The sequence below is a fragment of the Harmonia axyridis genome, chromosome 3, assembly GCF_914767665.1.
Source record: "Harmonia axyridis chromosome 3, icHarAxyr1.1, whole genome shotgun sequence".
In the NCBI taxonomy this organism is placed as follows: domain Eukaryota; kingdom Metazoa; phylum Arthropoda; class Insecta; order Coleoptera; family Coccinellidae; genus Harmonia; species Harmonia axyridis.
This window is the reverse complement of record NC_059503.1, coordinates 8375819-8401554: the sequence shown is the minus strand read 5'-3', so window position 1 is coordinate 8401554 and position 25736 is coordinate 8375819. Positions and strand designations below refer to the sequence as shown.

At 40.0% G+C, this 25736-nt stretch overlaps 2 protein-coding genes across 6 annotated transcripts; both read right to left on the bottom strand.

The window, feature by feature from the left end:
- Nucleotides 1-40: 40 nt before the first annotated feature.
- On the bottom strand, nt 41-14542 carry LOC123676490. 4 transcript variants are annotated; one of them, XM_045612393.1, is made up of 14 exons: nt 14245-14539; nt 13231-13563; nt 12445-13162; nt 11791-11914; nt 9559-11095; nt 9223-9502; nt 8419-8982; nt 4197-8359; nt 2714-2947; nt 2298-2591; nt 1447-1849; nt 1088-1395; nt 565-915; nt 41-505 (listed from the first exon to the last, which is right to left on the bottom strand). In XM_045612393.1, exons 1-14 carry the CDS (start codon nt 14462-14464, stop codon nt 93-95), a joined length of 9942 nt encoding a protein of 3313 aa, XP_045468349.1. In that variant the 5' UTR covers nt 14465-14539; the 3' UTR covers nt 41-92. The 4 variants fall into 4 exon arrangements, with proteins under 4 accessions (XP_045468349.1, XP_045468350.1, XP_045468351.1 ...); XM_045612394.1 differs by lacking the exon at nt 14245-14539 and adding an exon at nt 13712-13871; XM_045612395.1 differs by lacking the exon at nt 2298-2591.
- Nucleotides 14543-15482: 940 nt separating this feature from the next.
- LOC123675779 lies at nt 15483-23342 on the bottom strand. Of its 2 annotated transcripts, XM_045611292.1 has the most exons (6): nt 17909-23342; nt 16965-17033; nt 16553-16867; nt 16023-16271; nt 15681-15964; nt 15483-15612 (listed from the first exon to the last, which is right to left on the bottom strand). In XM_045611292.1, exons 1-5 carry the CDS (start codon nt 23304-23306, stop codon nt 15714-15716), a joined length of 6282 nt encoding a protein of 2093 aa, XP_045467248.1. In that variant the 5' UTR covers nt 23307-23342; the 3' UTR covers nt 15483-15612; nt 15681-15713. The 2 variants fall into 2 exon arrangements, with proteins under 2 accessions (XP_045467248.1, XP_045467249.1); XM_045611293.1 differs by lacking the exons at nt 15483-15612; nt 15681-15964; nt 16023-16271 and having other exon boundaries at nt 16783-16902.
- Between the last annotated feature and the right edge of the window lie 2394 nt (nt 23343-25736).

Sequence of the window (25736 nt, the reverse complement as noted above, 5' to 3'; positions counted from 1 at the left end):
AATTATACGAAATCAATTCTCGAGAATAAAAAAATAATTATATAGATGATATTGTTTTAATTATTTATAATTATAATTTTACACGGAGTCTTCTATTTACAACAACAATTTTTACTTGGAGCAGCCTTCGCAGGTTTAGGTTGAGGTCCTACCAAAACAAGATTGTTAACATCAGGCATTAGGTAATAACCCGGTGGGACAGGCGAAACATCTATAATTTCGAAGTTCTTAGTGCCGTCTTTCAATAAACTGACCTTCGTCAGAGCCCAAAACACGTCTGGTTTCTCTTTGGGGGGTTCCACAAGGGTCTCATCTTCGCACCTCCTTCTATTAGCGCAGTCGCACTCTACGTTAGATTTCTTCAACAGGAGTGGTTGTTCCCCAGGTGGACAGTAACACAGTGCTTCTTCTTCTTCCTGTTCTCCAGCTGGTTCCTCTTCATCCACACACTCGCAGTCTTCTCTCAAACGAATCGGACATGGTGTTGGTTCCACAGGCTCATTTCCTGAAAATTCATTTTCGAATAAACCGATACAGAATATCACGATTAATTGTTCGTCTCACCACAGTAGCAACCAGGGTCGGACTTGATACCCTTCATACAATCCCCCATAGAAGACTGTGATGCCTGTATGTTGGCGTTTTTACTCTTGCTTCCTTGCTTTGAGGAGGAACTAGCGTTAGTCAAGCTTGGACATGTGGTGCTCACACTGACTTTCACGTAAGGGTTGATCTGAATATCGGTTTTGTCTGCTGGGCATCCACCGCAAGTGCTGGCCTTGTTAGCTGCACAACCTTTAGATCCAGGAGATAGTTGCACGTTCTTCATCATAGCATGCACTTTGCACTTGCCGGGATGCAGCATCCTAGGTATTTTCGAGTGGAGGTGGTAGCTGTTCTGGTTGGACAACATATCTGTGGCAAAAATATCCTCCATTATGGCTCAATTATTTCGGCAAAATGTTTGTAATTTTCAAATGTCAAATTCAAATAGAATATTAAAAAGCTTCCCTAGAAAATCAGTAATAATTTTTTGAATCAAAGGTGCATCTCTCTAGGTTTTTGTGGTGTGGCCGAGTGATATTACCTGAATTCGGAGAAGATCCACTGTTCTTCCCCGGTCTTCTGGAATCGATTTCGTCTGCACTAAAAGGATTGTTGGACATGCTGGTCAAACCAGTTAGGCAAATCGTCGGAGTGCTCATATAGATCCCGTCTTCCCTCAGCTTCTTCTGACCATCTGCCTTGATCCAAGTGATAGATTTCGTGACGAAATCCTTGAATTCCTTCACCTCAAACCCTGGACAGTTTCCATCTATGTACATGTTCAGATCCGGAACTTTTGTATAGGTGGAGCGTTTCTTTTCCAACATCGATGATACGGAATTGGTGTAGCTGAAAATTAACTGGGAGAATAACAAGCAATACCTACTGGAGACTGCTTACTCATCAGTATCAAAAGATACGTCTGTGGAAGTTACGCTCAGCGAGGAGCAACAGATCTCAGACTTGTCCTTGTCTTCGGGAAGGGTGTTCGACGCGGTCACCTTGCTCATCTTCAGGATGAAAGGAGGCGCGTTCGGTAAATTGCACAAGAAGGCCTCTTTGGCGATGTCCTCTAGGGTAATTGCCACTTCAGATTCTTGAGATTGATCTGAGAATATCACTGAATCGCTGTTTTCTTCCATTTCATGAGTGAAACTGTCGGAATCGAGTTGAGGTTCTTTAGATGGTGAGATGGGTGGTGTTTCTTCTTCTGGCTTTGGGTGATCGATCGTTTCATTGCTTGCTTCTCCTTCTGGAAGTAATTCGTCACATGTTTCCCAAGAAACAAATGAAGATATCGTTTCTGCAAAAAAAACAGAAATTGGTGAATGATCGCTTTCGAACAATGATCAACGGAATATATTTCAAACGAATATTTGGAAATAACGATAATAAGTGCATTATCATCAGCAAATTTGCTTTTTTCAACGAAATTTTTAACAGCACATCGACACACAAAATCTAAGAAAGGTTCTTGAATACTTTTCAATAATAATAGAAGAGACACAAACGAGATTAACAATCAAAATTGAAACACTATTGCAAACTTAATGACAATCCTATTAAGTGCGCTTTATACATGATCAGTTTTTGATAATTATAGATATAGAATATTGCGGGAATATCCCTTTTTTCATGAGGAAATATATGTTTATTGAACTTTGAATAGACCTCTATCGCAACCCAATCTTACAACTTGCAATGTACCCCAGTCCCATCTTTAGTTTTTTTTTTTATTTTAGCACATTTACCTTTGATATTTTTTTTGGAATCGTTACAGACCGCATAGCCACATGCGTATTTTCTGTTGAAAAATAGGACAGTCGATTCCGGTCGTTTAGCCCAGCTGCATTTTCGCTTTTTCGACAATTGCTTATAATAGTTGTTCTTTATCTGATTAAATACAACTTGGGTGAAATATTGTAAGATTGTATGGGACATTCGTTTCAGGGAATTCGGGTCTCTGGTTAGATTCAGGCATTCCAACAATGTGTCCTCTATCATCTCATAGTTGATAGGTTTCTTTTTATAATGATGATTTTTATCTACAACAATATTCCTAAAATTACTAACTCCCCAGTTTCAACGAGAACTCTTAAAGTTTAATTCTTAACGCGAGTTGAGTTCGTGGCTAAATATCTAAGCACTATTAAAACTTTTCATCTACCTTTTGTTCTACGGGTTACTTGCCCGTGTCGCAAGTAGTCATCCAGCAGGCTCTCTAAGCTGTCACCGTTCCTTTGAACAGAAGCTCTAGTAGTCTCATAGCAAGGCATAACAGTTGTAAGTACTTTGGTGTCTCTAAAATGTTGCTTTTGAGGGCTTGATGAGGTTTTATGGTGGTCATTGTGGTGGTTCCCCTCAGTTTTGTTTTTGCTCGAGTTTTCTGATTTTTTCGAACCTGAAAAGTATCAAGTTTTTCACTTGAACGAAAAGAAATTCTTTCTGGTTCTCTTTCGGGATTACCTTCCATTTCTGAGTAGAAAACAGTGTTTTTTTGTCGGGCAGTCAGACAAAAAATTCAGTTACCATATTATTCGAATGAGAAAGTTCACGATTGATTGAATAAGAATAACATCTTGATGAATTTACAAGAAATTTTGATATATTTATGAATGAAACATGACATTAGAATGACGGCGAAAGTGACATGAAACTGCTTGGCAATAGAATTTTCCTTTATACAATTTCTTCTGTCAAATTTTCGTTTACATCATAGCGACCCTTATATTTTTTAAATGTAAAAGTAGAGAACAATAATGGACTAACCATACAACTTTGGTATAAGAGATCATATTGATACAATCACCATTTGGTACCCATCAATGTTTAGAACCTGTTTAAGGAATTGTCCACCAAGTTCAATATCATAGTCTGTAAATCGTGAATTAGAATTTTTTTTTCACTTTTTGTCGCAGTTGAGCTCTCCTCACAAGCCAGAGGATAGAAGGGAAAACGTGAGCGTTAAAATCTGAACTGATGAACTGGCAAATCGTAAGCGATGCAGCTCTCATTTGGTGCCCAAGAGCAAGACTAGTGACGGAGCAATTAGCCCTGCAAAAACTACAACTACTCAGGAGTGGGAACAACAGAGGAAGTTTACGTTCTGGCGAACAATCAATGATCAACGACAGTCACTTCTCTCTTACTTTACGAGCTCTACTGAAAAAGTTATCTCACTCAGTAAATAGGCACTTAGAAACTGACAGGCGCACCCACGGGACATTATCCCGTAAGAAATCATCAAGAAACCTAACACTTGCTATGCGAATGTAAAGCTGTTCACCGGACGAGGCTACAACATCTCGGCTCTTAGTTTTTAAAGCCAGAACAAGTGATGAATTTAGCTCCCAGAAAGATAAAAAAGTTCATTGAGACATTACTGCCGGTTTTGTAACAGCACGAAGATGCACAATAGATCTTTAGGTCAAGGTGCTTGCGAGGTCGGATGATCTTCCGCCCAAGCTGTAATCTAATCTAAAAATTCATTGGAAATTCATCGGTATAATACAAATGGTGCAAAAAATACCATGACATAGAAATGATAAAGTAATGACCAAACTTGGCTTTGAAACCCTAGAAAGGTTTATAGAATTTTGCATCGTAAAAATGTACCTTTTCATTTTCCATTCAATCATACTGATACTCACTTTTCTTCGTACACTTCTTCTCTATCTTCTTTTTCTTAGACTGATGATGGCACGATTGACTTCTGGTAATCAATTCACTCAGCTTTTGAACAGTACTACGCTTTCCAATAGAAACACTAGTACCTGGTCTCCCATTATCTTTCTTATCATTAATTTTACATTGGCATTTGACCGAAACAGACTTGCCTTCTTCGAAACACTCTTCTCCCCTTTTCCTTTTCCTTGAAGGCAACTCATCCATCTTCGATAATTTCGTAGGCAACTTTGCCATCGTCAGAGGTGAAGATAAAGCTTTGGAAAAGGCCTGACAACGGTTATCGAATAAGGTTTCGGCTTCTTTCAAATTCGAATGGGATTTCTCCTTACATTCCAGTTTGACGTAAACCGTTTTTACAGGTTTGGATTTCTCCTTGAAAATTCTCGAACCATTCAAACACAAACTGCCTTGCGTGTAGACCCTGCTCAGGACATTTTCCTTCGAATCGTAGACGTGCTTGATCAGACTCATTCTAGAATCTAATCGGCTGTTTATGAACTTGCCCTCGAGGTCGAACAAAAACGGAGCAAGTTCTTCAGCGTCAAGGGAAAGCACGCCACCAATCATGTCACCATTGGTGTCGTAAATGCTTGACAGGATCTTATGTTCCGAGTTGTAGAGATGTTTAATCTCTTTTCCAACAGAATCGAAGATCGTGTTGGCTTGGGGAATTCTCCTCACCGGCTTACCATGGACATCATACACCTGCAAGATTTTGTACCCATCGTGGTCGTAAATTTCTCTGATTTGGTTCTTCTGGGCGTCGTATCTTCCTTGTATGAAATACCCAGCCATATCGAACAATCTACCCGCCAATTTGATGGCTCTACCAGTTGGAGATGTCTCGACTACACCGCCTTTCACATCGTGGATATTCCTCAGACATTCCCCGCTTTCATCGAAGAAGTTCACCAAGGGTTTTCCTTGAAAGTTGTACAATTTGAGCGCCTTGGCCATTTCGCCAGTCTCGCTGTCTAAAACTTGCACCTGCAATATCTTTTTACCCCTTTCGTCATAAACGGCATCTATGAGGTGTCTATGTTCGTCCAGCCTGCCCAAGATGAAAAAACCATCAAGATCGAAGAGACGACTGAAGAGGTCCTTCGGGTTACCATCACTAGCTTGACATAGAAGGTTTCCCAAGGCGTCATACACGTGGGTCATGGGGATCTTGTTCTTTTTGAAGAATTTCTTCACTGTTTCTCCCTTGTGGTTCAAGAGCTTCAGCTTGACTGGAACCTTCTGCAGTGTTGTCCTATCAGATTTATACAGCTGTTGCAAATTGTGGCCGTTTGAGTCGAATATCCGTTTAATTATCTTACCGCTTCTGTTGTATCTCCCTAAGATGAATTTGCCATGTCGGTCGAATAGTCTGGGGAATAATTGGGATATATTTCCCAAGAATGTGCCGCGTATCAGGTGACCCTCAAAATCGTATATGCTGGTCAGTAATTTCCCTTGGTCCGAATGAAATTGATATACAGGAAATCCTTGTGCGTTGAATATACGTTTATTATTTTTTTTGTTATCGTCAGAAGGAAACTTTATCAGTAACATCTCGGAATTGAAAGTTTTTTTTAGGAGCTTCTTTTGCGAATCGTACACAGCTTTGAGGATGTTTCCTTGTGAATCATAGTATCCGCTAACAAAGTTGCCCTTATTGTCGAAGAGCACTTTTGCCAGTTTTTTAGGGGAAGATGTACCTGCGATTCTTTCTCCGTCAGGATTATAGATTGACGTTAATGCCTTCCCGTTCGAATCATAAAATTTTGTGATAATTTTTCCGGTCGAAGTATACACCGTTCTCAGACTTTCAGGCGTGTTTTTAGGACCTTTTTTTTCTTTTGCAGGTGAGATCTTCTTTTCAGCATCAAAATGCCTCACACTTTTTTTGCAACGAGTTTCCTCTACATTTTCCTTTTTTCCAGATATTGCTATTCTATTTCTCCTTAGTTTAGCAAGTTTTTCAGCTTCCCCGTATATTTCTCCTATAATCTCATTGACAGAATTGTACATTCTGACTATAAATTGTCCTTTGGAAATTTGTTTCCTAAATAATTCTGCACTAGCACTGAGAGTCTTCGTTAGTACAATTTCATTGCCTTTTGGTGAACCATCTTCCGTTAGAGGGGACGTGAACTCTTCCAATGTACTGCATATGGTATTTTGCGTCATGTAATCTCTAGATTTGGGTACTGACTCCTTAATGAATAAAAATTCTTTACTTTTAAGTGACTCAGCCATCGAAGCCAATTGCCTTATCTCCCCTAAAACATCTTTAATAGCATCTTCAAAGTCCTGAGTAGCATGTTCAAAATCTTCGTCGTTATCCAAGTTTGCTTTGAAGTTCCCTGATTTCATATGAACTTCCAAACTATCGGTTTCAAGAGTTGCATCGCTTGTATATACAAGGCAATTAGTATTCTGCTTGAGATATTGCAGGCCATCGCTTTCCGAACTCGAGAGTAACCTCATGATCTCCTCAGAAAATTTTCGGTTATCGATAACCACCTTTCGGTTTCTGTTTATTGTTTGTGAACCAACATCTACTAAAATACTATGCCTAGAAAGTTCAGGTGATAAATGTGTCATATCAGTTTGAGAAAATGAGTTGTAGGTCTTTTGGAAGTTTCTAAAATTCTCTACAGAATCAATAGCTAAACTGTTGCAATTACGTTTATTTTCGAATAATAATGAATCATTCTCAAAAGAAGACTCTGTCATTGTGAAATTTATATTGAGTTTCTGATTCTTCTTCCTTGTCTTCTTCAAACTCAAATCGTGGATACAATTGTCGTCCAAAGAATTTCCTGGTTTTGAATCGCCTACTCCTGATTGTTTCACATGGAAGAGATCAGAGAAGACCATGTCCTCCAAAGCATCAGTACTATTTTCCTGTGATATAACACGAAGATTCTCATCAGTTCTTTTCGAACTAATGAGTTGTTTGAAATCAAGACTGGTCGCAAGATCCACTGCTTGAGTGGGACCTTTGGCTGACCCTTTACTAATTTTCTCAGACCAATTGAATATCTGGAAGAATTTGAACGAACTTCCCTTACTGTGGCTCTTCTTCAAGGCATTTCGCACAGTATCCGTATCGTCTAAGGTTAAATAAAAATAACACACCTTGTATACCTGGGGATCTTTGGGCTTTTTGTCATCGAAATTGTCTTTAACTAAATTAGCATAATAGACCAATTTAGTGCGATTCTCCATAGATGTATAGTTACATTCAGTTTTCTGGGTGGCCATCCTCACAGACTGTCTTATCACCCTTATATCGGCTCTATCTAGTGGCAAAGAAGCCAGACTTGCTGCATATGGCAATTCCTCTTTCGATGGTTGATTCAAGACTGTCTGCTTACAGCATTTTGCAGGTTTACTGGCTTGGATCAACTGATTTATACCAATTTTCTGTAGTTCAAATTTAATCCTATCGTCGTAGTGTTCTATACCTCTGCATCTTAGCCTTGATTCGCAATGGAGGTCAGTTGCTGATGAGCACACTTGAGACCTTGCACAACTTACGGGAAATCTACAAGGTACCGGTGGTATACAAACCGGTCCTGGCTGACAGGGTGGGAAAAAGTTGCAAGGAAGGGGCGATCCACATGGCTGTCTACTTGGATGACATCTGTCATTAGTGTTGCATATGGTATGTCTTGGAGAACTGTCGCAAGATGAACATACGGAAGAACGAGATATTCTTCTTTTACACTTGAAGAGGTTGCTCGAAGAATTCCTACAGCTCGCAACACAGTATCGGGGAGATGCATTGCTGGTAGAACTGCAGGAACTAGTGCTTCTGGATGATGACGTACTGCCTGATGAAGAAGAGCTACTGTTCGATGAAGAACAAGATGAAACTGAACTGGCACTTGAGCTTCTTGAGTTATACTTCGGCAAACCAGAGCCACAGGACATGTGGTATAACTTGCTGCATTTCAACTTAGACAAACATATCTTAGGAAGAGGGGGGCGACAACCTGGTCCACTGTATGTTTGACTCGGATAGCAGGATGGATAACCTTGGTAATAAGGCCAATAATAAGGCGGGTAAGGATACGGCCAATAATTCGAGCAGAAACTTGTAGAGCTTTGAGCCGGATAACAAGGAGGTGATCTGAAACACCAAAAGGAGAATTATTACATTGTACTCAACCACAAAATGAGGAAACTCACTCAACTTGACCACAACTAGGTGCTGGCGTTACACATGGGCTGGTCGGACAAGAAGGAGGGGGACTGCAAGGTTTTAGAGGACATGGAGCAGGGTTGCAAGCTTTGGCGAAACAAGGTTTCTGCTTCAATTTACATGATTTAGGCAATTTCTTCAAACATGGCGGACTTCGTATGCACCTTGGTCGCGGGCACGGGGGACCACATGGATCTGGTTGACCACATGAAGGAGGAGGAGGAGGAGGCCAACAAGGCGTTGGTCCACAGGGTGGAACGGAAGCTCCCGATGAGCAAGGGGTAGGCGGACAAGGAGGATACTGAGGACATGGTGGGGGAAAACAAGGAGGGGGGCAAGGAGGTGGAGGGTATGGGGGTGGAAGGCAAGGAGGATAAGGTGATGGGCAAGGTGGGGGATATTGAGGTGGACATGGTGGCGGATAAGGTGGACAGGAAGGAGGAGGAGGAGGACAAGGGGGTGGAGAGCAAGGTCGTGGGTAACAAGGTGAGGCACATCGAGAGGGGCGTGGCGTTCCACAAGGTGTGCGGCATGAAGGAGGAGTACACGAGCTGTAATTATAAATAAAATTACAATAAAATACAGTAGAATGGAGAAATTGATACGTTCTTCAAATGAGCGACTATTTGGATGAAAATGAAAATAAAACGAGAACATAACTGGAAATGATTGGAAACATTGAGCTATTACTAATAATGGGTAGCGTAAAAAATGTAGCGAAAATTTCATTTGGGAAAAAAATATCCTTATTACGGCATTAGTCCAAAAATATTTGATTTTCGTGTACTCACAGCGATTTGCGAGGTGGCGAACACGAGCTTGCTCTACACGGTGTGGAAGCACAAGGAATGGATGCACATTCCCTTGGTAGACATGGGTAGAGGCAACTCGGTCGGTAGCAGAGATTTTCCATTGAACACCTCGGCGGCCCATCTAAGGGATAATAACGCCACCATGGCGGGTAAGGGTATCTCTTCATGTACCAGAACTCGTCGTCTGAACAATAAGGACTCCAGTACCTCCTCGAGGAACATCTACGTCTGGGACAGCGACTGTCATCCGAACATCCATCTGTTCAAATGAATGGAATTAGTTTTCCAGAGTAGAAAACAAAAAATAACAGTCACCTAAAGAATAACAACTTGGAGACCTCGAACATGGTCTCGGTGGGCACGGATCGTATGGACACCTTGAAGTCCACCAAGGCGGACTGCATTTCCGCCCCTTGTAACATGCATCTGCCAAAGAACATACCGGAGATGGCGTACATTTCCTAGGTCTGCAAGAACTCTTCGGACAGATGTCCGAATCCGAACAACTAGGCGTGCAAGGTCTGCTCCAACGGCAGGTTCTTGGATAGCAGGGTTTCTGACGTGGACAAATTTTCGTATCCGAACATACAGGCGAATAGGGGCATATCCTCCCACTTCCGCAAGGAGGTTCCGGATAGAAAGCGGGACCGCACACGGGAGTTCTACTAGGTCGGAACGCCTTCCTGCAAGGTTCCGGGGGGCAGGGATCTTTAGTACAGCTACCGGGCAAACAAGGCTTGGGGATTCGCATTCGTTTCGTACAACACGCCCACTTCCTTACGTTGCACATGGAATCGCAACTGTAAGGTTGTTTACGCGGTCGGAAACAAGTAGAACTTGGGCAAGGGTCGTACACTCGCGGTTTCGAGAGACACGGTCTCATTGGACAAGGAACGCAGTTGCTTCCTGATCCACAAGGCATTTGACCGCACGATGGTTGAGTACAAGGTGAAGAAGCGCAGGGTGTGGGGCCACAAGGTTGGGGAGGACAAGGCATCGTTGGGGTGCACGGTCTTGAACCGCAACGAGAACATGGTGCACTGGAGCACGGAGGAGGCGTGCAGGGTTGTGGGCTGCAAGGCATCGGAGGGCAGGTTGGTGGAGTACACGGCCTCGAGTTGCATGCAGCTAAAGAAACCCGACACTTCGATATACGTCGTATTGGTGTGCACGGTCTAGAAGAGCAGACAGGTTGAGTGCAAGGAACTTTACTAGCACAAGGCCTGGGAGTGCAAGGCGCAGATGCGCAAGGTTGTGGTTGGCAAGGATAGGGGTCACACGGTTTAGGTGTCGGACAGGGGGGAGTATTACAAGGAGGTGGCTGAGCACATACAGAAGGCTTGGAACTACAGGGCCTAGGATTAGGTGGAAACAACGGACCGCACGGAGAGGTCGCACAAGGTGGCGGTGTATGCGCACGGGGTCCAGAAAACCTAGGTATACACGGGGGTGGTGGTGTGCAGGGTCTTGATTGGCAGGGTTTTGGTTCACATGGTACTGGGCCACAAGGCACTGGGGCACAAGGCACTGAGGCACAAGGCACTTTCATTCTGCACGGCGGTATCACGCATGGTTTCAACCTCGGGAAACTAGGAGACCGTGAACAGCGTGGAAGTCTACAGGGTTGCGGTCCACACGGTGCCGGTCCACACGGAGGCGATCCACAGGGTGAAGGGGAGCAAGGATCGGCGCATGGTCCACGTGTGATTTTTATTTTCGGGATACCGCAAGATGAGTCCAAGGTGATCGTACGCGGTAGACAAAATTTCGGTAATATGCAACTCCTTGTACTTCGGCAAGAATCTCCTGGTGGTATTAAACGCAGCTGCAGGCCGCTGTTGCCGAAGCTAGACTGAAATGTTCAATTTTCATTTAAGAGGTGCTGCAATTGGTACTTCAGGTTTCAGAAGTGAAATTATGGCAACCCTATTGTGTGAAAAACTTAATTAATTCGCTACTAACACCAAAGCTCTACTATGAATGTTGCTTCTCATGGATTACAAGCAAGTTAATATTTTCATTATGTTGAAGGTTATTACGGCGGATTATTCAACTAATGCTACATATAGTGTATATATCTGAATCTTCAGTTTACCGTTGAGTTTCAGTAACAAGAAACCTAGATCTTAGGCTAAGACTTATCTGCACGGGGAATGCTCATTGGCAATGTTCGATTTTATTTCACTCTGAAATCCCGATGCACTAATCGAATCACCTTTTAAGGTTGAATCACCAACTGAGAAGATTCATAAGGAACGAACCACAAATAATCCATCAAAACAAACTATTCCTCACCTGTGACCGTTTCGAAGCCAGAGATATGCATTTCTTTGTACAAGTACCCTTCGAATGGTTCTTGGGATAGTAAATATTTTGTAAGACGTTCGCCAAGTTTATCGTATGCCTATTACATAGGATTTTGCCAGAATTGCCGCAGACCGGACATGGCCTATTAAAGGGTTTTCCGTAGCAAGCGTGGCAAGCTCTGTACATCCTCATGCAATTATTCGTAGTTCGTTCTGTCTGTACACCGCAGGATATACATACCAGGAATCTGGCGAATCTAGAACGACCGGGACACGGGGAAGGTGGTGTTTTACAGTCCGAAGGTGCCCTTCTCCTGGCGTTGGCCGCCTGGGTACCTTTGCAACTGAACCAGCATTTAGGAGGTCTGAAAAATATAGGAAACATTTTTTACCATGGGTTGATCTTATCATTTGAAGTTCTCCAGCTCTTAATAAAACACTAATTATTTCCATTATATCTTGTTGCTAGGCTAGAGGCGTCGATAAATGATTTTACAAACGACGTTCCCAATAATAACATATTTACACTCAGTTGCAGGAACGTTCATTAAAATTAAATGCCGTATTAAAATTCTCAATCCTCCATCAACGGTGCAGGTAGCAGATAAGAAATTTCTACTGGAGGATTAAAATTTTGATGACGGCAGTAAATTGCAATCAACGTTCCTGCAACTGGTTTTTAATTTCACAAAAATTTAGAAACGAAAATGAAAAATATCGACAAATTTTTTGAAATAATTACTCCAACAAATAGGCAAAATAGGATCTGCAAAAAACGAGACAAGCATCTCTAAAGTTAAGATGTACAGAAGTATTCAATCTAAAACGAATAGAAACCTCATTAGGTAAAGAATTGATGCCTATAATAATTCAAACAGGAAAGAACAATACTCACAAATCACATGGTAATTCCGGTTTGCAAACACCCCGAGGATCTGATCTGCTACTACATGGGGGTTCACCACATACCGGTTTTTCCGCACATATTGGTTTAACACCACATATCGGTTTTTCGCCACATACAGGTTTTTCACCACATACCGGTTTTTCACCACACACCGGTTTTCCAGCACACACCGGTTTTCCAGCACATATCGGTCTTTTAAGAGCTAACTTACAGGCTTTCATCCTATCTTTCTCTTCCCTCCTCCTAGCTGCCTCCTCGGATTTACTCCTCTTAGCTTCCATTTTTTGTTGCATGGCTTCTCTCTTCTTCTTCTCTTTAGCTAGTTGTTTTTCTTTCTCTTTTCTTTCTTTATCCTTTGCTTTCTTCTCTTTTTCTTGGGCTTTCCTCTGTCTGTCTCTCTCTTTCTTTTGTTCTGCTCTTTCTTTCTCCTGTTTCTTACGGCATTCCCTCTCCAGTTTGTCTCTTCTCAGGGCTTCCAATCTGGCGGTCTTACAGGATTCTCTGGATTTACATACTTTTTTCTTTGGTGGGCACGGGCTTTTACATGGGCTTGGGAATATAGAAGTATTTTCGCAACAAGGATCACATAATGGTGGAGGAGTTTGGCATGAAGGAAAGACTTGAAGTACATTTTTACTGATCCCTTCGCTATCTGAGTTGTAGTTGCATCGTATAACGAGATTTTTTTTTCTGTCGTTTTCTGGTTCTAGAAGAGAAAATTCGAAAAACCGATGTTACCTAGTTCTGAAAGTAATGCAAATGATACCCACTCACCGTCTTCCGATTTTTCAGATATAATACTGTCAGTGCTGTAAAGGCTTATAGAAGATGATGATGATTCGTTATCGTCCCCCGAGGATTCTGTAGTTTCCTCTAGGTTGGCACTTTGAGAACTTGACTTTGAAGAACGTATACAAAGAGCTTTTCCTTCTCTCGATGTAACAACAGCTAATTTTCCGTTAGAACAAGAAGCAAGTCGTTGGAGAAGTTGCCTGCTTCTCTCATTGTGCGTTAAGTTGAGGTCATTCAATACTGCTGACAGTTCTTTATCCAATGCCAAAATTTCTTTCAATACTGAGGGATTTATATAAATGTTGCTTGGCGAATCTGGAAAAAATTTGAAATTGGCACATCTATAATATTGAATTTTTCATGAGAAAATGTATTAAAAATTAATAGTGAACACAGATCTTCGAAACGGTGGTGCACTAAACAGTCATCGGCTAAATGGAAATGCAGAGAAGTTGAAACTCACTATTTATAGCGGAGGATACTTGATTCAAGACACCAAGCAGTTCCGATGACCGAAAATTGTCCCCTTTTGCCATTTTTCCTAAAGACGAGTAATTTTGGGGTGACTATGACGTTTCAGTGACATTTTACCTGCACAATTTGACGTTTACATCAACGAATTACCATCGAAATGGTTTGTCAGATGAATGAGATGCAGTAAACGTTTGATTTTTGCTTCTTATTTCTCATTATTGATTTTGGAATGAATTAAAAAAAAAATCAATTTCTATTCAAGTTTTTTGTTTTAGGTTATTGTCGATATTATTCACAGATGGCGAAATAAAAAATAGTATAAGTAGGTCTTTAAAATGTTGGAAATTTTACCCAAAATTTGAGGGAAAAACGTGGATCTTTAAAAATGTTAATTTTCAGTATTATTTTTGTTATTTCTATTCCTAGTAAAAAATTAAATCGTCTACTCATTTGTATCATCCTTCTCTTACACACTCAACAGGAAGGGAGCATTGGTCCAATTGAAATATGTTTCTATCAAACCTGTAATTCTTTCAATTGTGCTCAATGTCCAAACAGACTTCTCCGTATTTTTCCATTGAAGTCTTCTCAAACTCTGCCTCTTTTCCTCGTGCACTTCGAAATTTTGCCTTTCCACAAGATCACCGATAGCAGAAAAAACGATTCTTCTAGCCAAACTTATTTTTGGAAGGATGGCATTCCAAATGGATAAGAGAGATCCATTTCTTCCATCGCTCTCCATAATATTTCCAATATGGTTTCATTAATAAACGCGTGAATATGACACTGAGAATTTCGACAGATTTCAAATAGATAGAAAGTGTATGTTTTTACGTCGATATAATAATTCATTTTCCAATATTATTGAGTAGGTTTCTATGGTCAATAAACATAGATCCATCCATAGATCCGCATCAAAACGCAGTCAAGTCTATTCTATGGATCAAAATAAATACAGAATATACTGACAGTCCAAACAGAGTCCGGCAACCTAAGTTACTTTTGATGTGAGAAGAGAACCGAGAAGGTTATTTGTTCGATGTGCGAATGGCTGAGTCCTAGCACATAGTAAAGGATATAAGAAGAAGAAGAATATACTGGGTGCGTCACGGCTAACTCGCAAATTTGACTTATAGGTGTTATTGAACCTCATTTCATTTAAGGTCACTATTTCAGTTGTATGAGTCTTTGCCAACTCGAGAGATGGCGACGCACGGTGCACAATTCTTAACAGTACGACACTTTTTGGACCTAAAGCCTACTGTTCTACGACAATGTTACAACTCTCCGCTATGAAGGTGGTAGGTTTATATGGAAGGGACCACTGAGTTGCGATATTTATGATTTCTTCAGTGATCCCGGGATGAGATATCTCCCGATATCCAAACGTTTTCATAAAGCTTATCTTTCTGATTATCTCTAAGAATGTCTTATGTCCATGGCTAGTTTCACCAATTATCCTGCATCTAAACACCAAGTACAATTTCAAAATTGGAACTAAAATTTTGTATTTTCAAAAAGCAGGTCCTATTTTGCGATTGGTAGGAGGATTTGTGTACTGAGGTATTTTGCCTCAGTTCACACAAGTACCAGTACCTGCTCAATGATCTTAAATAAAAAATGTGGACTTTCAGTAGAAGACTTCTTTGCAATCTCAAATTTTTCAAAAATTTGTTTTTAATATATGTTCAAAGTCTATCTCATCTGTAGATATAGATAGTTTTGAATTAATCCAATATGATTTGATGAAAAGACACCTCTGAAACTGAAATATAAATATTTTATTCGATAAAAAAGATATAGAAGTAGACGAATTTTACAATGACATATCTTCTTCCTTTTCTTAGTGATCCAAAAACATAAAGTTGCGAGAAATAGGTGGAGATAAGCCTGTAAAAAACAAAGAATAGTAAGATCAACGAACTATCCGAAACTAGATTTGAACTCAGGACACTTACTATGAGAAGAAGAATGATTTTCTCTGAAATTGCCTACTTTTTCCCTATAAGATCGTCTAGAGATTCGTTTTTGGCTTTCATCATCATAATGAATGGTTGAAGATTTGGCATCTTGCAGACGAACGCTTTATGGTTTCTACCGTCTTGTTCAACAGAATTAAAATACCCATACATTTCCAAGCCTTGGTACTTGCTCATATTAACTGGAGGATTTGCAGTTTGAGCAGATGTGTGCCTGCCAATGAGAGAATCTTCAAATTTGAGTTCTGTTCCGATGCAAATATCTGAAAGTAAATGGATTTTTTTTATTATATACCTTTGGTATTTTTCATTTATTCTAACCATTTTCCCCATCGTATTGGAAAGGACGGATAGAATCATCAGAAGTGTTTCCTCTACACTGCAAAATATCCAGTTTGTGGTAAAATTTCTGTTCTATTTGCTGCAAAATCAAATTTGCGAAATGTTGAATAACAGTATCAGAAACTCTGCCAACTTCATTCGTGCTGCTGTTGAGATGAACGCATTTCCTAAGGGTATTCTCAATCATTTTTCTCGAAATTGGAACATTCTCGTCGCTTTCAAGCAAGACTGAAATAGAAATTATACTTAAATCACAAATATTCGTTTATTTGTTTATCAATTATACGTTTCATCAAAAAAGCACCCGAATTGATTATTCAAAAGGTCCACTTAAAAGAATTGCCAGACCTGAATGTTGAAAACTGCCTGTTATGTAAAAACTAGTCACTTTAATTAAATTGACTAGTTTTAACGAATGTGTTAGAGTCGATAAAATAAATAAGTATGAATTAATTATGTCGTGTAGTTTTTTGGCATAAGAGTATCAAATAATTGTATCTTTCATTTACCCCTTGAACAACTCCCGTAATATTCTAGATCTGATCCTTCAGCTTCTACGGCGGTATCCTGCTTGCCGACCTTATCAATGAGGGTCTCAAGGCTATCAAGTTCACCTTCAGCATCATCGGAATACTCCCTTCTTGAAAAGGTCCTGGACAAAAATTTGCCCAAAGGACCAGTGAATCTACTGAGTCCATTAAACAGATTCCCTCCAAATTGAACGATATCCATCTTTTTGTGCATGCATTGTTCACACGTGCAGTTATCAGTTCTCCTTGCATAGCCATTGAAAGCGACCTTCAGTTCAGTTTCGTAGTTTTGTTCTAGAGGAAATGAAGGAATAGTTCAATCCTGAGAACTGAATTTTATCAGAACGTAACACTTGTTGAGAGATGAAGAAATGTATTCGTGAGGGCTCACCTTCTATCAATTGTTGATTGTTGACTTGACTTTTTTGGTTTTGTCCTTCTGGAAAAGGATATGAGCTACCTACAAATGAAATGCTGCCCTGAAGCTTTAGTCGTCAACTTTAAAATCACTACATTTATCTGCTGAATTGGGGGTGTACGAAATTGTGGAGTGGAATGAAATGCTGACCAACTGACTATTGAAATTGTTGGTGGCTACTTTTCCGATGAAGGAACTCATATCAATATCATCAAATCAAACCTCAAAAAAAAAAAAAATTGATGAAAAAAAAGAGCTCTCTCGAGCCAAGTTGGAGAGGTGACTCTGCTGCAACGCGTCAACCTCTCAACCTCTATAAATCCGGCAATGCCAAAGTAAGTATGGCGCGCAACGCCATCTCTTGAGGAACCAAAAAATTATTGGTAAAAAAAGCACAATCATGGCTTCAACTAGTTATAAATGCTAAGGTTCACCTAACTGAACCTGCCAAGCTGTTGTCTCAATAAAGAGACAGTAATGGCCACTTTTGAAACAGTTATGTAATTTTTATTACAGCAATTATATTGAAATAAAATGTTACAAAACTATATATGACAAAAAGAAATAAATGTAGGCGATCTGATGTAGAGAATGTTGTTGAAATGAAATTGGCGATAGGACTAGCAATTGTAATTAATAGAAACATTCAATAGTTTCTGTCAATTTTCAAGACAATATCAACCTTTTTTCTGGCTGATTGGGCAATAAATAAAATTTACATGAATATCAATAGCCACCAACATTTTCAAATTAACACTCTATCAAAATTTAGTTTAGTTATAAGTTGGAATGATCAGCAGCGTAGTACATGTAAGTAATCCATTACTGAAAGAGGGAACTTCCTTTAAAATTGATTTATTATCTATGAATCCATTACATCTCATTCCTTAACCTACTGAAAAACCATGAGAATTTACCTTCGGAAAAATAGTTCACCTGCTTTGTGGCAGATTTTGATGTACCAGGAATGTCTTCCCTAGGCAGTGAAAGTTCACTGACCAGATAAATCAGATCAGAATCTAGTTTCGCTGGTTCGCCTTTATCATCGTATACCTTCTTCAGATGCTTATCGTTAGTGTAGATGGCGGTGATGATGTTGCCTTCAGAATTGAAGGCCTTCGGTTTGAACACGTTATTTTCGAACATGTTCTTGAGAACGCTATTTTTAATCAAAGTTCCAGATGCAGAATATAATTCTGCAATTACCTTACCGTCGGAATTATAAAGTTTTTTTATTGCCTTTTTTCGGTCGTCGTATATTTTGTTTATCACGTTTAGATTCTTATCGTATAAGTGTGTCCTTTGTACTTTCGCTCTAATTTCAGCTATATTTTTCTTGAGATAAACATCTTCCTTGGGTTTCTCGCGTTTGGGCTTTGGTGCTCTGTTGAAAGTTTTCATAGATAACTTCTGAGAGATGCGATTCTGATTATCGAAAATTACAGTTAAAATCTTATCTCTGAAGCTGCTCAAAATAGAAAACCTTCCTTTCGATTCTGGGCGTTCTTTTTCTTCTTTTTCCTCATAAGAAACACTTTCATGGTCTGAAATAATCTCAGCAGAAGATTCTTTCGCAACAATTTCCTGATCTTCGTTGGTTTTCACTTTAGAACCTCTACGATTGTAGAATTTCTTCTTGGGTTTACCCTTCTTATCTACCGATTTCGGCGCTTTCTCATTACTATCCTTAGCTTTAAGAATCTTATCATCACGAAGATTGTACACACTGGTGACTACATCTCCATTACGATCGTGAAATTTGAAATCTCTCAATGTCTTTCGATGTTCCTTGTTCTTGTCCAGAACATGTTTGGATATCTTATCCACTAGTTTACCATTGGAATCGTAAATATGTTTGAGAAACTTTCTATCCAAGTTATATCTACCGGAAATGAAATTTCCCTTCATATCGAACAGGTAAGGTGCTAAGACTCTTGCGTTTCCACTCGCGGAGTACCCCAAGAGTCTAGTCTTGGAGTTATACACTCCAGTCAATAGTCTTCCGTTTTCGTCATAGAACTTTTTGACCGACACATCGGTTAAGGAGGAAGCCGAAGAACTGAGACTCTCTGCTCCTTCCTGTTGTACCGGGTAATCTCTTATAGAATAAGCTGACATCGAACGCTGAATCAAAGGTTTTCCAGGATTGAGCATGGTGTCAGATTGTGAAAAAGTGCCCGTTATGTTTTCAACAGGTCGAACTTCGCTCTTTCCATGATAACCTCTCTGTTTGTGCCTGGATGCAAAGTTTATCTTTACGTTCAGTTTGTTAGCACTTCCTGCATTCTTCTTCTGGCTCAACTTCTCGCCCCCGTATTTCGTACATTTGTGATGTGCTATCCTCCTAGATTCCGTTCTCTTTATAGACCGGACTATGTTGCATTCGGAATCATAAACATGTCTGATCATTTCGCCTCTGTAGTTATAGAATCTTTCTTTGAAGAAATGACCTTCTTTGTCGAAGAAGAATTTCGACAGCAACTCAACGTTGTTGGTGCCCTTTTTGACGCTACATAGCGTTTTGCCATAGTCGTTGTACAGGGCTATTATCAGGCTACCATCAGAATCATAAAAGTTACGTAAGGGTTTTCCAGATATACTGTAAATCTTACGTTTGGGTTTCTTGTAACCGGGTATGTTTTTCAGAAGCTTTCCTTTATAGTCGAAAACAGGTCCTATCTCGTAACCTGATTTATCGTATAATCTCCTTCTGACCCCTTTGTCATCAAAAATGATAGGAGCCAAATCCTTGAACTTAACAAGCTTTGTTATTATCAGAAGATTTCCTCTTCTGTCATAAATTTCTTTGATCAAATTGCCATCCTTATCGTAAATGCAACCTGATATTCCTTTACTTCTTCGATGCTGTTTATTAGACAGTTTTTCGTCTGAAACGATAGATGGAACTGAAATCCTGCTTATGCTTCTTTTCTTCTGATCGAATATATGGGTTATCCTCCTTCCTTTATGATCGTAAATATTGTTGGACAAAAAACCTTTTTTATCGAAAATGTACTTCGCCAACTGTTCTACATCTCCTGATTTCGTTTTTACCAAAGCTCTTCCCTTATGGTCATAAACTTCGGTGATTTGATTACCTCTCTGATCGAAAAATCTGTATATGGAATCTCCTGCTTTAGGTGCCTCTTCGGGAATGTCGATATTTTGATTCACACTCTGTTTTTTGGTTATGGAAATTGTTGGTTTCAATTGTTTATCCTCGTGTTTTTGCTCCACGGTATTCAGTTCCACATGCTTCGAGGGAGAAGACATATTTTCTATCACACTAAGCTCATAAAATCCAGCCGAAGATTCTTTCTTCGCTGGTTCTAAATCTGGTTCTTTCGGTTTACTCTTCTTCGTCCTTTTGTTTTTGTTATGTTTGTGTTCATTACGGCTCTCATGTTTGGGATTTTCGTTGATCTTGACCTTCTCTTCGAATTTCTCTTCTTCCTCATTTACGTTGTTGTTGTATTCTTTTACAGAAATGTCATTATCCTTTCCAGTTTCAAGGGATTCAAGAGGCTCTTCGTCTGTTGTGATTTTCATGGCAACGGATAAACATTCATTCAAGTTCTTGCCATCTTTATTATAAACGGTTGACAATTCGTTTCCCTTCTTGTCGTAAAGTTTTTCTACAAACTTGCCCTTTTCATCGAATAGATGTGGTAACAATTTCCAGGCATTTCCAGAGTCTGTACTTACTAAAACATTACCATCCTCATCTAATATATCGGTTAATAAATTACCATCCTGGTCGTATAGATGAACAGGGATTTTATCGGCGCATTCTAAACTTTTAATTGTCTTCGTATCTGTCATCATACTTTCAACGGTCTCCTGAGGGCAACTCCAGTCCTTTTTATTGTCTATTATAGGTTCATCTACAGTTTTTTCTTGATTCTGTTCGCTCTTCAGTTTTTCAGTTACACGATTCAAATAAGTCACGGAAATTGCGCTTATAACATTTCCATCCCTTCCATAGACGCAACGAATTCTCTTCTTCTCCGAGTCAAATCTCCTCTTTATGAATTTTCCTCCGTTACCGAATAAGGACGGTAATAATTTGGTGGCATCCCCAGACAGTGAAATAGCCAAAGGCTTTCCCTTAGAGTCGAAAATACTAGTGATGATTTTCCCGTTGGAATCGTATAATTTCTCTATATCATAACGCTTACCCGTTTTACTTTTAGATTTATAGATCCTTTTAAAGAACGACCCTTTCTTCTTCGAAGTAGCGTGTTCGTTCTCACTATTAGCGAGCAGTTCGTTGAGCCAAGCTATCGACATTCCACTGATGACCTTTCCGTCTTCTCCAAACACAGCTTTCAATTCCTTTCCTTTCGAATCGTATCGCTTGCTCTGGAGTTTTCCTTTGTTGTCGAAGAGGAAAGGTAAGAGTTCGTCGGCTTCTCCCGAAGATGTTAGTTTTATGGGTCTTCCTTTCTTATCGTACACTCCAATCAAGGGATTTCCCTCTTGGTCGTATAGTCTTTTGGGAGATTCGTTCCTCTTCTCTGAATTCTCATTTTCCGACTTTGGATCTTCGGATTTGCTTCCGCAGTCGAACAGTTTGCTCAGGGAGTCTGCGTCCATTTCGGCAACTCTGACTTGCTCCCTGCGTCCACATGGGATCAGCTGACTATCGGATACTCTAGCCAAAAGTCGACCACGAGAGTCGTATACGGCGTCGATTCTACGTCCTCTTCTCGTATAAATTTCCATGCGTATTCTGCCATCAGCGTCGAATATTCTAGACGTTAAATCATTACCGACAGTCTTTATTTCGTAACCAGAAGAATCGTACAGGTGCTTTATAGGTTTGCCTCTGTGATCGTAATACTCCACAGTTTCCAGATCGGCTTGAACGCCTTTTATTTCGTCGTTGATCAGTGATATACGTCTGATTACCTTTGCGTTTTCGTCGTATACCGCTCTTATTCTGTTACCGTGAGCGTCGTACCTATTTTTGAGTAGCAAGCCATTAGAATCGAACAGAACAGTAGCTAAATCCCCGATAGGATCATCTTTCAGGCTGAACAGAAGATCACCGTCCTTGTTGAACACTTCAACTATGGGATTTCCTTTTTCGTCGTAAAATTGTGGTACCAAATCCGTTTCCAACGTTCCCGAACCACTGGTATACTCCAAGTCTCCGAATGATTTCGACAGTTTAGCCAGAACGGTCTTGGCGGAATCCGTCAATTTCAGATTTTTTGGTGAACTCTTTTGAGCTGCCATTTTGAGTTTCTTCTTGTCTCGTTTGGGAATCTCGTTGGCTAATTGCATCAAGGAGTCTGTCATCAATAGATCGGATATTCTCGAACTCAGTTTGTTCAAGTTTTTCTGGCTGCCGCTTGATGGAGATTTATCCAAAGGCAATTCTGCATCGTCGACGTAGTTCTGATGGTCTTCTGATGGAACTGGAAGGACGTTGCAGTTCTGAGGTTCCACGTCTTGAGTCTCCGCTTTGCCCCCAGATATGTCTACCTCGTCTCTAAATGAAACTTTCCTCTTTATTTCAGTCTTCAACTTATCGCTCTCTGTTTCTAACACGTCATTTTCGCGTGATCTTTTACTGTGCACGCTCACTTCGGATATTTGCATGTGGATTTCATTATGAGACCCAGTAGCGTTCTCTAGAGAATCAGCTTCTACCAGTTTCGAAGGTTCCTCTGTTTCTTCGGCTTGCCTTTCGAGTGCTTCTTGTTCCTTGGTCTTAGATTGTGGCACGCTGTAATATTTGGAACGTTTGATGGTCCAAATAGGATAAGCGGCCGCATTTTGAGATGTGTAATTCCATTTCTTCGGATAATTCGTCACGTTCCTCTTCTTCGTCTTGCGCGATTTGAAGTATTCGAAGAAGTAAACTGTTTGAATTGTTCCCACTTTGGGTTTACACATATCGAAGTTGTTCAGGAAACTGTAACTCTTCTGATTAAATGTATTTTGATAACTCGACGGGTTTTTCTGTTTGGTTTTGATGAATGTGGTGAAATTGAAGAGACGATCCATGTAATTTTCGAGGTACGAATCGCAATTGAACTGGATAGGTTTTGGTGCACTTGTGTTCCATTCAATTGGACAATTGAAATCTATTCCAGTACTTTTGAAAATCAAACGATTCTCAATCCTGGATTCAGCTGCTGCTAATGAAAAACTAATAACTGATAATCTGAGTTTCATCACGGAGAAACACAAAGGTATTGCTGGGGAAGTTTTCCCGAAAAGAAAACGTTTTAGTACCAACCAAATGTCTATATTGACCTTCAGTTTAACAGTTTTCCCTCCAATGCAGCAGATTATGTATAGCATCAGGTTCTCTTGATGTGACAGTATGAAACGGGTATTACTTACTAGTGATCTGGTATCTTTATTTAGATCCACGCTCTTCTGCTCCTTCATTTTGATGATTGACTTGGAGGGGTCATCAGGGTCAAAGATTAGTAGGTTGGCAGGATTTTTACGAGAGCACTCCTTGTTCTCGAGGGTTATTTTCATAGAGTTGCTCTTAACGAATTTAGCCACATCAATACGTTGCTTTTCTATGGGTTTGGGGATTCTGGATACCCTGTTTTGGCTTTTGTATTCGTTTTGCGTTCGCTCGACCTGTTCGGTTTCTTGCTGGTCTTTAGTGTTCAATAATATGTGCACATCTGGAGAGCTCTTGGTGAGGCTTGGGATTCCTATTATGAGATCGCTGCTTCGCTCGTTTTCATCTGCGTGCTGAAAGTAATCATCTTATGTGGCAACGATTGTTACAAGTAATGGAAAACCCTAACAAAAAGCTCGGAATAAAATCTTTGAAAAGTAGTTCACCTACAGATCAAATATTTGCTGAACAACCGAGACTAAGTCAAGCCCTATAAAGATAAATTTATAGGCAATATCTGCACGCATGTTGATTTGATCTACGAAAATTTATATTGCCAATTCAAAACGCTTATTCTGAGATACAGGGCATACCAGAACTAGCTCCCATATTTAAAAGACTCACGAAAAAAGTGTGAAAGACCATAAAAAATTATTTCCTTCAATTACAAATTTCAGGTAGTCGAGGGTCCTTGGACGATGTTGACCTTCGTAGATGATAATCCCAAGGGTTCGACTCTGGAGGGCATTGAGGACAGTGAAGCTGCTCATACTAAGAAATTACCTAAATGAAAAACATATCCTGGAGAATATCTCGAGAAATAGGGGAGATGCTGTAAATCGAAGTTGCTGGAACCAGAAGCTCTCTGGACAATGCTCTTCTGAACTGTACCACTTGTGAAAAGCCCTCTGTGTGGAAGTTACAGAACGGCACCCATCGAAACTCTTGGGACCCCATCCCTTTTTTAAATGTGGGAGCCAGTCGTGGCACCCCTTTTACTAAGTGGAAATCGAAGTGTATTCTTCTTGTTTAAACTTTATGAAACCTCTATTTCAAGAAAAAACCACCTACCTTATTCAGCTTCAAGACCATCGGCATGTTGTGGAGATTGGAATGAAGGTGCGGTGTACTCTCGAAACACTCGCCATTCTTACAAGATTCCAAGTCGGAAAATTTCGGTTTTTCGCACTCCTTATTGTCGCGCAAGGCTTCCAAGTAGGTGCGAACTTTCTCCAAATCCTCGAGACATTTTATAACGATCTCTTTGTTACCCGAGTTGTTCTTGTTCTCCTCGAAGAGCGCGTGGTAAGAGACTGCAACGTCGTAGAGGAGTTTTCTGCTCATTACATAACCTTTGAAGAGCAAAGAAAGATTATCAACAAGCTCTGTAACACTATTCAAGCATTCAATTAATTCAATAGCATTCGAACAGAAAATTGTAAAAGTGACTATCGTAGATGTGAGACAAAATCTCTTTATTGAACAATCCAGCTATGACAGTATTCAATCAATGAATTAACTATTATTTATGCACAGACTAGAGTGTGAAAAAACTAAGTATATTTTGCAAGCAAATGGTGCAAACCTTCAAGTCTTTCAAATGAACAGTCAATTTGGACATTTATGTTCACCAAATGCTATACCTACACCAAATCGAATGACAGATAAGTGCATTAAAAAACGAGTTTTCCCCCTAAATATAGTTCTATAAAGTTAAGCTAGAATAAAATATTTTTACCTCACCTGCTTTGACTGACTTATCAAAATTGATGGGGGAGCAAGCATTCTCAACTTTCACGATATTCCTTTTTTCTTGACGAGACGAAGATTGTTCTACAAAAAATGTCAAAAAAAAACCTCTGGTCATTATAGAGCTAATAACTCACCATATCGGCCTGTACCTTGGGTTACATATCCTACATTTTGCCGGTTCAAACTAAAAGAATTAGCATTACATGCATCCTCCAATCGTCCCCTTGGTTTACCCGAGAGGAAACCCATATCAATGGAAGTGCTTGTTTCCATGTCATAAGTTCGATTTTGTATATTGTTGAGAGAGTCATTATCCTCAACCACTTTCGTTTTCGGTTTGCAGCGTTGCTTCAATCGTCCTATTATATTTCCTAAATGTTGGTGTATCGCCACTAATTTTGTCAATAATGTTTTACTCAAAAGGGTATCTTTGGATGTTCGTTCTTCAGTTTCGTTGACATCGTCATCTTCACGCAGTTTAGCAAATGGTTGTTCAAGATCTCTGCTTATTTCTCGCAATATCTTTACAGCCCATTCTTCACCATCTTTGTGACCATCAGTCTGGACATGCCACACGTCATTCGCTTTAAAGTTATTGTACAACACTTGTACTTCCTTTC

Coding starts and splice junctions, on each gene's coding strand:
- LOC123676490 (XM_045612393.1), bottom strand. CDS start 14,464: ATGGAGAGCGATGGAAGAAATGGATCTCTCTTATCCATTTGGAATGCC. Junction 1,850..2,297: donor TTCCAAAAAAAATATCAAAG/GTAAATGTGCTA, acceptor TTTTTTTTGCAG/AAACGATATCTTCATTTGTT. Junction 1,396..1,446: donor GTATCTTTTGATACTGATGA/GTAAGCAGTCTC, acceptor GTTAATTTTCAG/CTACACCAATTCCGTATCAT.
- LOC123675779 (XM_045611292.1), bottom strand. CDS start 23,306: ATGCTATACATAATCTGCTGCATTGGAGGGAAAACTGTTAAACTGAAG. Junction 17,034..17,908: donor GGTGAACTATTTTTCCGAAG/GTAAATTCTCAT, acceptor TTTCATTTGTAG/GTAGCTCATATCCTTTTCCA. Junction 16,868..16,964: donor CAATCAACAATTGATAGAAG/GTGAGCCCTCAC, acceptor CATTTCCTCTAG/AACAAAACTACGAAACTGAA.